This window comes from Numida meleagris, chromosome 1 (assembly GCF_002078875.1).
Source record: "Numida meleagris isolate 19003 breed g44 Domestic line chromosome 1, NumMel1.0, whole genome shotgun sequence".
NCBI classification, from domain to species: Eukaryota; Metazoa; Chordata; class Aves; order Galliformes; family Numididae; genus Numida; species Numida meleagris.
Genome location: NC_034409.1, coordinates 106,631,048 through 106,647,284, shown reverse-complemented (window position 1 = coordinate 106,647,284; position 16,237 = coordinate 106,631,048). Strand labels below are relative to the sequence as shown.

The following is a 16,237-nucleotide window of genomic DNA, read 5'->3' as shown; positions in this document are numbered from 1 at the left end:
TTGCTGAACATTTATGGAGACCAAACAGTGGATGTGAGCACTGTGAGGCGGTGGGTGATGCAAGTCAGCAGTGGTGACAGTAGCTCTGTGTCACCTCCACTGGTGTAGATTTTTACAAGTGTGCTATGCAGGCTCTTGTTCATTGCTGGTGAAAATGCAGAGTTAGTGGTCGTGACTAAGTTGACAAATAGTGTTTTGTAGCTGAGAATTTTCTCGATCAAATAATGTTATTGTTTCCTTTGTTGTTTCCATGAAAATAAGTAGGAGGCATTACGTTTGGAGTGACATAGGTAGAGTTCCTTGACTCACTTTTTTTTTAGCCCACTTTCTTCCCCTTTTTAGCATCTTACCTTTGATCCATTCATTTAATTGAGATGTTGATTCATATGGATAATTTGAGACTTAGATAACAAATTAAACGTCCTTTTCCTTCATATGAGCCAATACTGTGCTCTAGAGCTGTCATTGGGCTTGATAGCAGATAATAGTTATTAGCGAGTCTTTCCTTGCATAATTCTCAGTTGCAGGAAGATACAATTTTTGAGAAAGTCTCCTATGCATACTAATAAGTGTGTTTTTTTGTTCAGATAGTAAGCCCTGTGGGGCACATGCAAAGTGATAAACTTCATTTGTTTGTGTGTTACTTCCTGTTCAAGTGAAATTCTGTGTAGAGTTTCAGCTTGGGCCTAATTATCATGATGTTTTGGGGCCATTCCTCATCTTCTCTTCCTTCTTCCAGTGCCCTCCAACAGCAATAGAAATTTCTGGGAATATACTAGCAGTCAGTGGAGCATCTGTTTGTAGCACAGTTGTAGTAATATAACTACCCATTCTGAGTCACCTTGAGAAAGCCTTCAACTAACTTACCTGCTTCCCTAAGATATAAGGGTATAGCAGTTACAAGATTTCAAGCTTGCAGATGATTGTATTTATGTTTTTGAATACAACTTTTGCACTTAATGATCTCTCCTCCCCCTAAAAAGAAAACAACCAACTAAAACAAAGCAGAAAACAAATGACAACAAAACAAAAACCGCAGAGTCAAACCCAAACTCAGCCTTCTTCCAGGACAATCTGGCACGCTGAAATTATCATATAAACTCATGATTCAGGGAACTGGGATTTTCAAAATGATCAGCAAATCTTTTATGGGAACTGGTCAGTTATCCTTTGGAAATAACTGAGGGCATTTCTGAAACCACAGTAATGTAAATGTTTCAAAAAGAAATGAATAAGTCTCTTTCTAGATTTTGTGCTTCACAGATACTTTTTGTTTCATTACTGAAATGATCAGCTAGACAGTAAGATTTAAAATATGACAGATTTTCAAAGTAATAGACCTTCGGCAATGTGTTAGGGTATTGCTGCTGAAATGAAAAATCCCTCGTCTGTATGAGGTGGTTGGAGTGTGAGCATTAGTCAAAAGTCAGCTTCATAAAGATGATTTATGTGCTTTAGAGCCATTCCCTCCAGTACGGAATGAGAGTAAGGGGCTGCTTTGTCACAGGGCAGCCACACTTGTGAAGTCATTATATTAAAGATGTTTATAATATCAGTTCTGCCCAGGGTGTGCTTACAACAGAGTTAAGAAATTTAATTTTTGATTCAAAATAAGCTGTGGACTCTTTTTGTTTAAATTCAGCAGTTGGTCTTACCATAGAAGATGGATTTGTCTTGATTCTATTTTAAATGATATTTAGTTTATCATTAAATTTATCTACTTATGTTCAGAGTTCCTAACTGCTATGTTGTTAACTTCTGTTTGAGATCGAGACATGGGGTACAGAACTCCAGTTTTTCTTTCCACAGTGGTTGCAGTGGACCTGAAACCTTGCTACTGTTTGCGTTTGTGAAAATAGTTACATTCCAGTATGCTGACTTCTTTTTTTTATTTAAAGACATTGAATTGGAATGACCTTTAAAAATTCCAGTGCTTCTGGCATATAGCTTGTCAGTCTAGAGTGACTGTGGTTAAATGTAATGGGTAGAGCATGATACGTGATTGTGGGCAGGGTATATGGGCAAGAAATATCACTATAATATGGCAGTTCAGCTTTGCTGACTTGGTTATATTGCTGCACTGGAGTTGTTCGTGCCAACAGTTTTTACTTTCAGACATATTCATGCCTTAAACACATGTCATTTTACTATAAGTTTACCTCTGTTTTCACTGAAACTGTTCCTTGCTTGACCACTACCTCTAGATCCATAACTACGTTGGCTGTGGTGATTTCTTTTCTTGCACCTTGATCTTACAGTAGTGTAGAGATCTTACATTAATGCTCGTCCTTCATTTCTTACCCACTTAGATGCTATCTATTGCAAGTGGTACTATGTTTTCTCTGCTCTACCTTCTTCTCTATTAACCGCTGCTTACAGATTTTTTTTACTGCTCCTTTCATTACGTTGTTTCAATGTCAGAATTTTCCTTCTTTCCATTGATCTTACCAATGCAGCTTTGTGTCCTTTGATTAATACTAGTTTCGTGTGAAGAATTTTTCCTGTTCTTTTTTTCTCTTTGGCTATTAAGATAATTCTTCCATTTGCTCGTCAAATCACCTCCTGCATCTTAGTGCTTCCATACTGTTTTTAAAACAACTTCCAATCACAGCTACTGTTTAATTACCACTGTCTTATTTCTCTCAATGCTGGGCAATTCAGTGCAGTTCTTACCTTACCTGCTATCATTTCTTTGTGTTTCTGAAACACTGTTGTTTTTTCTGACTGTCACCTCCATTGATTTTTCTCCTTCATTTCTCACTTCTTCAAAATCTTAAATGACACTGACCTTCTCTTCTACCCTTTGGATGCCTTATTTAACTACAGTAGTTGCATGTAATTTCTACTCTTGGATAGAGCAGAAAACAATTTGTGACGGGAAATGTGGCATGAGAAACAAGGCAAGTAACTGAAGGTGTAATGCAATTTACCCACAGAATTTTGCAAGAACTGCATATTTATTTCTCCTTGTTCCCAGAATTAGATAGGAGAGGAACGCAGAAACACGGCAAAATACAGATTCTGAGTAAATAAAAAGATCTGGGAATGCTTTTGTACTAATTATCAAAACTATTAATCTTACAAAACTCTCATTTAAACATTTAAAAAAAAATCACAACCTGAGGAATCTTGATGGGGGATCTTTGTGAATCTAACCTAAGTATTAGATAGAATGTGTGATTATGACTTGCTAATGGAACCTACTCCTTTCTCTTCAGTTTTACGGGAACCCTATACAGTCCGTGTGGAGGACCAGAAAGCCATGAGAGGCAATGTAGCAGTGTTCAAGTGCATTATCCCCTCCTCTGTGGAGGCATACATCACTGTTGTCTCATGGGAGAAAGACACAGTCTCGCTTGTCTCAGGTAGGCTCTTACGATTTTCTTTGTCGATTGGCAATGGCAGATGTGGTTACTGTATTTTTCCCAAAATACCTGATGTTTACTTTGAGTCAATTATAGACTGGTATGTCACCCTTTCAGTAACATTTCATATGAGTGTTGCTGCATCCTCATGTCTGTATGTGACATGAAGGTTTTAGACAGCCTGGCTTTTTCTAGCGTGCTTGAGGGGAAACTAACATGGTTTTTGTTTTATACTAGATATAAAATCAGCATTCTAGTTGCTGTGACAATCGGTTTCTGTTTTAACTTTGGTAAGAAACCCTTACATGCCAAATAAATTTGAGTGTCATAAAGCATGTGTTGAGTTGTAGTTGTTTTTCAGTAGTAGTGTTACTCATGGATTAGAAGAAATTGAGTCTAAATCTTGTTTGGTTATGTTTAAATATGCTGTGTAATTGGTATTCATACCTTCATCGTATTTTTATCTCAAATACCTTCATGGGTAACTCTAGAGGCTTAAGCACACTGTAAACAGTGCTGTCAGGCAAAAATATTCAAGTAAAACAATCAATTATAAAAGTTACATGCATCATTTGCCAATGTGAGGCAGTGCTCAGGACGTACAGGGATTTTAGGCAGAGAATATCCAACATTTTAAAGCTCAAACATTTTAAGAAATTCATAGGAGACTGTATATATGCATAAAAGTATTTTCACTGTGGTACATATCCAAATTATATATTACACTTAGTGCTTCTGTTGTTACTCATACAAATGATTTGCATGCAGAAACTTGAACTATATTTTTCAGGGTAGTGCAGAATGGAAAAAACAGTTTAAGTTGAATATTGCTGCTCCGTATATTTGAGAATGTGTTTATGATCCGACAATATGTAGAAACCTTTTTGCACTTCTCAGTAAATTAATAATCTTTCCTTTCCATTATGGCAAATGTGACATTGATGGAAATACTTATGTTTCTTTATGACTCATGTTCTAGGTTTTATTTCTCTATGTAGTTCATTGATTCTTTTGTATGCTTGTTCTTTTTCTTTTTTTTTTGTCCTACAGTAGTGGCACATGTTTTAAGTTTGTAAAAACCACTTTGTTATGCTTCTGTATTTTGGTCAGGCATATGATTTTCATCAGTAGGCAAAATAAGCATTGCCACAAATAGGTTTGTAATATCTGAATTGTGGGATTCACCAATGGAACAACTCAACCAACACTGAAAGTTTATAGTTAATAGACAAATAAGCTTTCCATTATTCTATTCGTAATGTTACAAAACTATGATTAAGGTTATCTAATACAACAATGGATGGATGTATTTATTTCGTTTTCTGATAGATGATGTATATACATCTGTGTGTGAAACAAAAGAATGTGTATACCTACATGGTTAATTACCAAGATATTTTTTCAAGTTTATTCATTCTGTAAGAAAACATGCATATTTTCTCTTCTGGAGTCAGGATAAGATGACACACGTCTTCGTAATCCTATCTTTAGGGAAGAAAGTGTGGCATTTCTACAGACCATCATGACTATTATGTTAAAATAATTTATTTCTGGTTAGTCTATCTTGATTTTATCCTTTCAATTTCTGGGGGATAAATGTGCATAATGAAATTTAGGTCTATATAGTTAAATCTTTTTTTTTCTTAATGCTACTCCTGACTTTGGTTGACTAAGCTACAGTCATTAAAAATCTATTAAAACACTTTCAACGCTTAAAAACCAGTTTTAATTATCTCACAATCCCTTAATTTGACAGTTACAAATCTAAATGGAGATAAAATAAAATTCATTAAAACCCGCTCTTAAGAATCTCTGTTTAACATATTGAATCACGTTATGGAGGAGATTTAGTTTTAGAGATGAAATCACAAGTTAGATTATGGGTCGATGCTATCTGATGTGCAAGGGCAAAAGTGAGACAGGAAAATATTTCTTTAGCTTAACCAGAATAGCTTCTAGATTTGTTTGTTCACCACTTAAATGCAGGTTGATAGTGAGCCTGTGTTTTTCATAAAACCACTGCCTTGAGTTTTACCCATAATAAATTTTGCAATAATCTGGCCATGAACTCAAATGGTAGATATTGATCAAGCTTGTCTTCTTAGAATGCCAGTGCTGATGAATAGGGTACTAGACCTAACACAGCTATTGAGCTGTTTTCTGCTAATGATCAATGTTCTGAGGAAATGCATATGCCTGCTTACACACTCATTATAAGCACGTTAGATTTTTTTTTTTTCCAGTGGAGAAGCTTCATATGGTAAAGCAGAGAAACTTTACTTCTGAAAGTCTTAAATCCCTATGCAATACTTCCAGGTATAAATTAAAGTATTTCATAAGTCTGTCTATTTGTAGTCCAATTCTAACTACTAGAACAGAGATTTTTAAATCAGAATCTTTTCTTTCAACAGTTTCTTACTGTTTTAGATGTCATTTCTACTGTGCAAATCAAACATTTTAAATAAAGCAATATGTTTACACTTCTTTACTGTAAAAAGCTGTAATTAAAAAGCAACTAGTTTTTACAAACGGCGTTTAAGAGGCATATTCCTTTAAGTTTTTTGTATTTATTTATTTTGCTGTGGCAAAAGTGCATTATCCAGATACACATCTGCCTTTTTATTGTATGCTTAGTTATCAGAGGGTGCAGTTAAGTCCATAGTAATTGAGGTATGTAATAAAAACGTCCAGGCAGCTGCAATTGTATGTTGTGCCTCCAGGTTGTTGCAAAGTAATTGTGGCTTGAAACCTAGTAAGACATGTAGCTAGACCATTTCCAAGGAGTGTGCTTATAGGTCAGGCTCTTGTTCAACGAAGTGGAAGGTGCCAATGTGTAAGCCATAATATTGAATTCCATGAAATATCCATGTTCAAAGATAGCTGTGGACTAAACAGGTGTGCCTGTACCTGTCTGCCTCCAGGGAAATAGCCAGGTAGCTGAAATTTTGTTCCTACTCTTTGTACTTCAATGTGATAGTAAATCTGAGGCTAAAAAGCATTTTCAGGATGTCTTCTTGGAGCCAGGGTAGTGGCGAAAAAGAATTTTAAATCAAGTCAAAAACAATTGTTAGGATGAATCTGTTCTGGGGAAACATAGAAAACATCAACTCCCAACAATAAAGACACAGAAATAATTTCATGCTAGGAAGAACCATTTTGAATAATTGTTAGATTAAATATTCAGCCATCTCTGCTAAACACAGCTGTGCTGCAAATCCTTATGATGGACTCATAAGAACAGCAGCAGACATTTGCAGTTATCAGTCTACTAGAAGTGCATGAAATATATCAGTGTCTCTGTGTCTCTTACTAAAAGGAATCTGATATTTCAATTGTGTGTGTCTTGCCTAACAATTTCTAAAATCCTGGTAAAATAGAAAATGAACAGTAATTTTGATAAGTCTTTGAGGGCTTAGAAAGTGCAAGTTATCGCTGCTCAAAGATCTGCAGCTGTATCTTCAGAAGCCATTTTCAACTCTTGTCTGAAGAGTTGTATGCTGTCAGTTGACTTTAAACTGAGTCTGAAATATACGTGAATTATCAATAGTGTAATGTTGTGCAGTTTTCTGTCTCATATTTGCATCAGTCACCAGCTCTTATGCATTTTCATTAAGTGACGCTAAATGTAAAAGCTTAAGTAATCCTCTAACACTGTATGACTGATAGCTGCATATAGCTTGCTCAGAGGTCAAATTTCCTTTCCTTCTCACTTTTCTCCTTTACAAACCATTCCCAAAGAAACAGACTTTTTGAATCAGCATTGTATTGATCTTGTAACCACTGGAAACAGTACAGGCCCTGCAGGACCAAAGAATGAATCAAAGCATGTTCTTGCATGCAACAGTCATAAAAACAAGGGATATGGTATAGAAATGTGCCATGGTGCAGATTGTGCTCCTGCTGCTGTTGAGCAACCGTGAGGCAGATGGGAGACTGGCGCTTGGCTTGTAGTAGTTGTTCTTCACACACAAAACTGTGAAGCTGGGATGGAGAGGAAGGCAAAGCCAAAATAACTGCTGATTCTGCTTTGTCTGGGTGAAAGCAAAGAGCAGAGTCCGTTCATGTGTTAATTAGCTCTGGGGAGAGCAAAGAATGGGTGTGGTTGTAGAGGAAGGAGGGCAGGAAGGGGTTATTAAAAATAAAGGTCAGTCTAAAGGGACAGAAAAAAAGGAAGAACAGACAGAAACAAAGGGACAGGCTGAAGAATAAATTTTGGTCTTTCACTACATACTGTGTTTTCTTTCTGGATGCTTCCTATCCTGATGCTGATAGCTATGAGATGTTTTGAGTTTTTCCATGTATCTGAATAGCTTTGTGCCAAGGGCAGGATCATGAATAGGTTCACGCTCTGACCTTTCTGAATTCCCATTTTCCTGTCTAACGACATACCTTGCAAGAATCTGTCCAATTTATACTTAGAATGCAACTGCTTAAAGAAGGCAGAAAAAGAGAGATGAATAGTAACGATAGTGCACAATGGCATATTCAAATCTGAACAGAACGAATAGCAGCTCGAGTGAAAGGTGTGTAAGCACGAATGGAACACAGCTCCCTGAAGGGTTGTGACTGACATGCAGATGACAGCCAATGAGCCTTTCAGTCAGCACACTTTGCGCAGGCCATAAATTAGACACAGAGGATGATGACTTGAGAAATGTCACTGTTGTACGGTGACCTCCATTTGATGTAACGTATTGCATTATTTATTTACACACCATTCCTCAAATCTTGTCTTAAAAGGCGTGGGGGTTGTTGGATCCCCTTCTGCACAGAGGGCTTTTCTGAACTGCTATGGTTTATTGCAAGCACCCAGTGTTGGCCTGTAGTTATCATGTGGTGGCATGCACAATACAGAACTGTGGTTTCTGTTTGGACTGGGGTTGGAGATTGCAGCAGTGATTCTGTTCATACAGAGCATTCATTGTTTTTTTTTTTTTTTTAGCCATGAGGTTTGTATGTAGTGGGGGGGGGGATTTCTATAGCTAGTGGTCCTGTGAGCAGAGTCCCATGCTTAGAACTAGATGATGGTGATCACACGGATTAATTTCAGCTATTTGAGACTATGTCTACTAGGGATAAGCTGTGATCCTTCTTGGTTTGGTGTCAGGGCTTGCACAGGGTTACTAATCAGCAAGCATTCAGCAGGTATTTAACCTATGTCACTGACTGCTCTAGATGCAAGGTCTTTTCTAAGTCTGGGTGCAGTTGGATGTGGAGTGCGATTTTTTGTTTTTACACTTAATCAGTGTATATGTAAGAAAAAGTTTTTGAGTGTGAACTATCTTCTATCAGAAATATGGCAGGCGACACAGATAATTAAGCAGTCAGACTCCTGCATCTGCTGAGCGCACTTGACTTGTTGAAGAGCTAATGTGTGTAGTTTTCAGAAATGTTCAAGTCAGACTGTAGATATGTTGTTACAGTAATGTGGATTTTAAGCTTCTCGAGGATGTGTAAAGTGCACATGCCCATCTCCAAAGACAATATACAGCTACTTCACTTTCTTTTTCAACAAAGCTGTTTTCCTAAGGGACTTAGAAAAAAGTTATTTGCTACATTATTTAAGAAATGTCTTGTTACCTTATTTTTTCCTGAGAGTGGTGTTCTTTTAAGATGAGTGTTTCATAATACTAGAAGGTGAAGGCAGTAAAAACATAGCACTTCCTGGTTGTGCAGATATTTTGCACACTCTATTTTGGCTTTTCAGGTTGTATTTTAGGGAAATATTCTCAGAATGAGCAGTGAGTCAGTGGCACAGGCTGCCCAGGGAGGTGGTGGAGTCACTGTCCTTGGAGGTGTTCAAGAGCCGTGTGGATGTGGCACTGAGGGACATGGGCAGTGGGCATGGTGGGGATAAACTGATGGTTGGTCTAGGTGATCTTAGAGGTCTTTTCCAACCTTAATGATTCTATGGCTCACTGTAAACCAAAATTGGAACTGAGCAAAGCAATGTACTTCTACTATTTGTTAGAAGATTTTTCTTCTGGCCTCTCTGCAGCCTGTAGTCCACATTTGTTTACCATGATATTGCACTGGAGTATTTTGATCAGGCTAATCATGCTAAAATTAGTGCTGGTAGATAGGTGAGCTTAAGTGCAAGGGTTTCCATGGCTTTGTGGGGGCAGCTGTTAAGAGTGATGAAAATGGAAAGTGTCTGACTCACATGTCATAAAATTGTATTTTGGTAGCACAGAGGAAGGTAGGCAATATGACTGTACACAAGGGAGCTTCCTGATCATTTAACCAGCACAGGGAAGCATGCACGTGAAAATGAGGTGTTAATATCAGAGCAACTCTTGGTTCCCTATCAAAAAGGTCTTTCTCATTGTGAATGGGTATCTTGCCTGCTTTGAGGGTGCAGAACATCAGTGGCTATTTGTATGAGAGAGAGGAGAAAAACTTGTCTGAGTGGTGTTCCTTGGCCCCAAGGAAAGCCAAAATGTGCTCTCTCTCATGAGTCTAGGGGAGAGAGATCTTGTAATTTTTTTCCTCTGCTGCTCTGTTTTGGATAGCCTTCTACTTCCATGAGTTTGAAGCATTGTTTCCCTCTACTCAAAAACAAGCAAAGAAGCAGACAAACAGAAAAGCCACAACAGACTCTCAATCCTTTCTTTTTTTTTTTTTCCTCAATCCTGTTCTTTTTTCCCCTTTCTACTTACTCGGTTAATGAGCATTCAGAATTACTACTTGTACTCTTACGAAAAAATTGAGAAGAGAGGGTGAGAGAGGGATTGCAACTCTTCTTCCTGTGTTAGGGCTTCAACTATCTGGATATTTTTCTTTGATATACATTTCCCTGTTTCTTTTCCTCCTCTCTGTATTGATAAGTGTGTGTATACACACACAAATATACTTATTGTGGCTCTCTACAGGCCCTAAGGTCTGTTGGACCATGCATAACATTATCAAATCTGATGCCCTAACTGGTCTGTTTTACCACCTTGTTATTGATGTCACCAGTCATGAAGAAGTTTCTTTCAGCATGGTTGAATTCAGTGGCACATTTAGCCTCTCACTGGAAAATATGTGTCACTTTATTTTCCCTCCAGATGTACTTGAAGTTTCTTTCATTTTCCTGGGGTGAATCTCATTTTTTCCTCTGGCCAGATCTTTCTAGCCCCTGTTCCTGCAATACTAATTCCCTATGAGGTTTGTAAGACCTCTAAATAAATGCTGCCTACACTTTAATTAACGTGATGTTTACCAGATCTTTATTAAAGGCGAAATGAGAGCAGACTGACTGCTAACCTTCACAGGTATTTTCTCAGCAATTTTCCATTTTGTCTTTGCTCTTTGTTTGCAATTCTTCAGGCAGTTTTGATTCATATACTTTTCCCTGAATTCAATATTTGAAGCAATATATATATCACCTTGGTCTAATATGCAGGTATTTTGTGTGTGTGCGTGACATTTAGACAGCAAGACCTACTGCTATGAGATTTGGTAGCAATGGTCTAAGAGCATGAACATATGTGGGTGAATCAGTGTGCTGACTTCTAGGCCTAATCTTGTTACTCCTTTTCAGTTTTATTTTTGAAATGGTGGTCGTCACATTATTTTCATATTCTGCTCTTCTAGTGGCTTGTGACCTTGTCACCTTCCTGAGCAGTAATGGATAAGTATATGACCAAATTAAGCACTACATGCTTGGGGTTTCCCAACAAAACCCTGTCTAACCTGAGTGAACTGCCAATGAGCTCTGACAGTTTTGATGTGAGGGGACAAAATCGATGCACGAGAGTGATTTTGATGAATGCATGCCTTGCTGACCAGAACTCATTATGCCGTAAAACTTTTGCCTATGTATGTGGTTTAGTAGAGTTAAAATGTCAAAACTACCACCATCCATGATCTCTATTACTGTTCCTTTTAATACATCAAGGAGACTCCTAATAAGTGATAACAGAAGGAAATGAGTAGTGTGTTGTAGCAGCTCACTAATTTCCAATGAAACAACATTGTTCAGTACAGTGCTATCACTGTGGATAAATCTGCAAATTTTTAGAGCTCGAGATGGCCATACAGATGCTCATTTGGTTTGTCTTCCCTGCTGAGAGTCCAATTATAACTGAAAGATTCATTAAAAGTAAGCGTAGTGCCAATCTGGTAGATCTTGGATTCATCTGCTGTGACATCACTGTCTTTTCTCTGTTGCTTCACCTGTACTGCTAAACTATAGAGACATTAAGAGTCTCTATATAGAGACTACTAAGAGTGGTATGTATGATTTTTTTCATCAGAAGTTTGTGGTTAAAAAGGCAATCTTTTAGTTTTACCATCAGTGAGGTTGGGCTGTGCAACTGTGCTGTGGTGGCAGATGAAATCTGTCCTGATGTAGAAAGGTGGTGGATCCAGTGGCTAACTGTTTTTTGAAGTAAGCGGTGGCTGATCCAAAACATATTTGGTTTTGCTAGAAAAGTTAAAGCTAGTGGATTTCTTCTAGAAGTCAGAGTGCATAAGATGAAAGATTGAACTGGTGAGAAGTTCATTTTCCCCACCAAAATTGAATTATTTTTGCCAGGAAAAATATCTGCAATTAAAATTGTAACTCATGCTTGTTTGGTTTGAAATAAACCCTCCATGTTTTCACCATGTGCTCAAACACTGTTTGTGCTGCATAAGTCGAAATGCTTAGTGCGGGCCATGGAGACCAACACGATGCTATGCCTTCAGCTGGCGGAGGAGTGTGATCCACACAGACCTGTCAACAAAAGCAGGTCAGCAGGATTGAGCAAGGAAAAAAAAATCAATAAATCTTTGAATTAATCATGCAACTGCCAGAGAGAATTATGGGTGCATGAAATGAAGGATGTAGGTATATATCTGTGGGAGCTGACTCTTTCCCGCCTCGTGTCTTTTCCTATGTCTGCAAGTTTTCTCCCTTTCCCCCTTCTGAATGTTCCCATATTTATTCCAATACCATTGTGGAATACTTGCTGCTTGTTTTAAAGTGACTAATTCAGTATGGATCACAGAAATCCGTCTTACTGTTCTCTCTCCGCACTGCCACTTTTCTCACTGACTTTGTGCGCACTCAGAATGAATTAATACAGGAATTTCACCTCTGCATAAAACTAAGATTGCACATCTTGTGCAGTGAACTGGACCGAAAACAACTGCTGCTTCGGTGAACAGAGGAGTTAAAAATTCATGCCCATGCTGCTGATGTCTCAGGTGAGCGGGCATCCTCCCTGAGTCCTTTTGCAGCAGCACGGAGCGGGGTGAGTGATGACAGAGATGGGGCTCAACCCCACTCCTGAGTCTGCCCCGAGGGCGCATCCCCAGGACCAGGTCCTATCCCGGCCTTGCAGGCAGCTGTGGTCAGTAAACATCTTTACTTCAGGGGGAACGTTTTGAGCCCTGCTCTCTAAAGCTGGGCTGTGGTTGAATGCAACTGTGAAGAACTAAAAAGGCTCAGGAAGGAGAAATCTGACACCAGGGATATGCTTGAGAGGATTGTGAGGAATCATGAATTAGGAGATGCATCCTCTTGGTACAGCTTTGTTGCTTCGGCTCTATGCTTGTGTTTCATTCTCTCCTCCTCTGAGAGATGTAACATTCATTGCAGTTCCCTGGAACTGGGCTCAGTATAGCTTTCCCAGGCAAAAAATTTGTTGTTCTACTGCTGCTCTGCTTCAGGCTCCGGAAGTGAGAAAGGCTGGTGAAATAAACACTCTGGTCTTTAAATCCTCACCTGCTCAGAAGATGGTGCTCTCCTGTCCCTCCTCTGTGCCCAGGCCAATTCTCTAGCTGTAGAACTTGGTCATGCTTCACCACAAGGATGTCTCCTTGGCTCTCTGCCCAGGGATTCGATCTGGCTTTCTTCCAGCTGGGGAACAGCCCAGTACTGGGTGTTCACTTTCACAGTGAATTCAAATTCATTTTCCTCTTTTATCCATGACTTTCTAAATAGACGGTGATATTCATAAAATCCCTGAGAAAAATTACCCCTCTACTTGTGGAAGGTCAGGTTGGCTCTCTTCAGGGATTATGTATCCTTGCAGGGAAAACAGATCTGACGTATAGCACTCTTGTTTTTCAGTTGCATACCTGGGGAATTTTTTTATCCTAAATGTTTTTCCCCCTTCTCCCTTAAAAGATAGCACCAAACTTTTGTCACACTTGGAAAACACATTTGAGTTCAGCCATGGAGCAGTTTTTTTTAATGTCTGTACTAATAAAGAGACAAATAGAACAGTCTTACAGATACAGATAATTTTTAATTTCTTCCCTTTGTAAAATATCTTCCCTAACTGCCTCTAGTTAAATGCTATTGTTTAGTAAAACCCCTTTTATTTTAAAGAGACATATCCCATACAGAAGCAACGTTTTCTTTCCTGACACTATTTCTGCAAGTGATCCTCCAGACACTGCCTGTGTGATAATGATGGAAAAAATCTTTCTCTCTGCTTTTTAGGTTTCCATTTGTTTTATGGATGTGATACCATTTTGTCTTCACTGAGGTCTGAGAGTCCCTTCACGTACTGTATTTTCTCTTGATTTTTCACATCCTTCCTGTTGATTTTTTTTCACTAAATGTGTATAAGAAAGACATTTAATTGAAAATAAAAAAAAAATGCAAAAAGTGGAATGCTGAAATTCGCTTCTGGAAGCATATACAGATATACTGTAAATAAAATGTAAATGTATAAAACAAATTTCAGGTGTTTTTTGTTTTCAAGGATAAAACTAAATAGATTCTGTGTGAAGAAATACTGATTATAGTTACTGTGTTCTGAAAGCAAATCACTTCTGTAAAATAAATTATAATGTATTTAAATGCAGACATCTTCTGGAAGAATCCAGAAAAATAAGGGATTAATGAGCTACATAATCCTTTTTATTCACTTAAATGTTTTTGTATTATTATTTCATAAATGTGCTGGATATTTTGAGATCTTTCTTGCTGAAACAAATTAAACATGAATTTTCTTGGAAAATCCACTTAGAGAAGGAGAAGCAAAACTGTCCTTTTGAAAGTGGATGTTTGTTACGTGCAAAAGAAAAAAAAAGACAATTATGGGGCTGTGAAGCACAAGTGCACCCATAAACGTGAAGTGATGAAGTGGTTGGGTGATGTGCGCTATGCCACGGCATGCATCCGGCACTTTTATACAGTGAGGGAGAAGAGAATCTCTCTAAATGTCATTGCCCCAAAAATGATTTGTGAGACGCTGTGCATGTTTTCAGAAGGTATTTAAGAAAAAGTACTTAATAGATTTTGCTTTCCTTCTCTTTTCTATGTAGTCTTTGTTACGAGAGCTGTGTTTGTTGGTAGTACTTTGCATCTCTGTGAGCAATTACTCATAGCACTTAATAGACCTGATTATTTTATATTTTATGTATGTGTTTAAGAAATTAGAAAATCAGAAAATCCTGTATTTTGCCCAATTCAGAACTTCTTTTCCCTTATTACAAAAATCCCCTTAATTCAATTTTTTACCCTCATTTTATGTGGAAACAAAAGCAAAAAAAAACCCAAATCTTGAAGATTTCCTGTTTCTCGTGTAGGATATGGTGAATGCTCTGGTAGAATCTCCTAAGCACAGTTCTTTACTTGGACCCATACTTTTTGTTTCTTCCCAAGTGCTTGAATAATGAAAGATGCAGTGAATGTGAAGGAGATTCTTAGGATCCCTTGCTAGTTAGCTGGGAATGTTTTATTTTCCCATGAATAAATTCTTACCACGTATTCTCAGTGCTTCAGATTTATGGAGTTCTTATTGCCTTGGACTGGAGCTGTCTGTGTGAAAACTTGGTAGATGAGGCTTGGTGGTTGAGTTGGGTTTGGAAAGCATTGCTTATAAACGTAGTCAGTTAAAAGAGGATTAAGTATCTCGCCTTTGTCACGTCATTTTCATTTAGATTTATTTTCTTACTGTATCCCTTATGTAAGGATAAATCATTGAAATCATAGGACTATAAATGTAAATAGAGTAAATTTAAAAAAATTGTGCAATTTTAATCAATGAAAATTGTGTTTATAATTAGAAATATCTTCCTCCTTTCTATCTTAAAGGTTTTTTCTTTCTTTATTGTGGAATTTAAAGTCTGAGTTGGCTCAGCATTTTTCCTGTCAATTATTTTGTTAGGAAAAATTTGTACTCTCATGGCCAAAAATGTTTTCCTGTAGAAACAGTCATGTTTCAGCCAGAGCAAACAGACAAATAGAAGACTGCAAGGGATGCAGAAAAAGCCGTATTTATGCATTTAAGATATTTTGAAAATGAGAATTTTTTCTCTTCCCATTTTGAAGTTAAAACTGTCTCAAAACTTTTCCCCCTTTTTACAGGGGGAAAAAATCTTAGGACAAAAAAATTCATAATTCTTGATTAATTGCTTGACTGGGTTATCTATAATAGCGTGCCTTGTTTATTTACTTTTGATGTGATGCTTATTTTTCATTCTTCCAAGAATTTCTGTTTTGGGAAAAGGGATAGTGAATATTTTGGGTTAATTTAAGTAAAATACAGGTGCTAGCAAACTCTTCCAATGACAGTCATGCAGGGTACTTACTTTCTTTGAAACAAAATTGCCAGAGCTCAGAAAAATTTTGTGTGTGACCATTAAACCACACCATTTATCTGAGCTGCTCTTCTTAAGTAAAATCAATGCTATTTTTGCATTTTCCTAATGGGAACCTATTAAGCTAAGTACACAGGCATTTTTAACCTCAGACACATTGCAGGGGCAAGTCAGTACTGGATTCAATCCAGCATATTAATGAGGAGCATTGAAATGTACACTCTTGTGTTTGGGCAGCTTGGCTACTGGATTTAGAAGCACTTTGTTGATGTGCTGTATCACAACAAGATGCCAATCTCAAGGATAATTGAAACCCTTCCCTAATACTCCAACAGGTATCTGTTTAC

General features: G+C 37.7%; 1 protein-coding gene across 4 annotated transcripts in view; it reads left to right on the top strand.

The window, feature by feature from the left end:
- Positions 1–16,237, top strand: part of DSCAM (DS cell adhesion molecule) — a 463,977-nt gene that overhangs the window by 79,340 nt on the left and 368,400 nt on the right. For all 4 annotated transcript variants that reach the window (XM_021405879.1, XM_021405906.1, XM_021405898.1 and 1 more), the window contains one exon: positions 3,219–3,365. In XM_021405879.1, the coding sequence (XP_021261554.1) occupies positions 3,219–3,365 (147 nt within the window). The remainder of the gene's footprint in view (positions 1–3,218; positions 3,366–16,237) is intronic.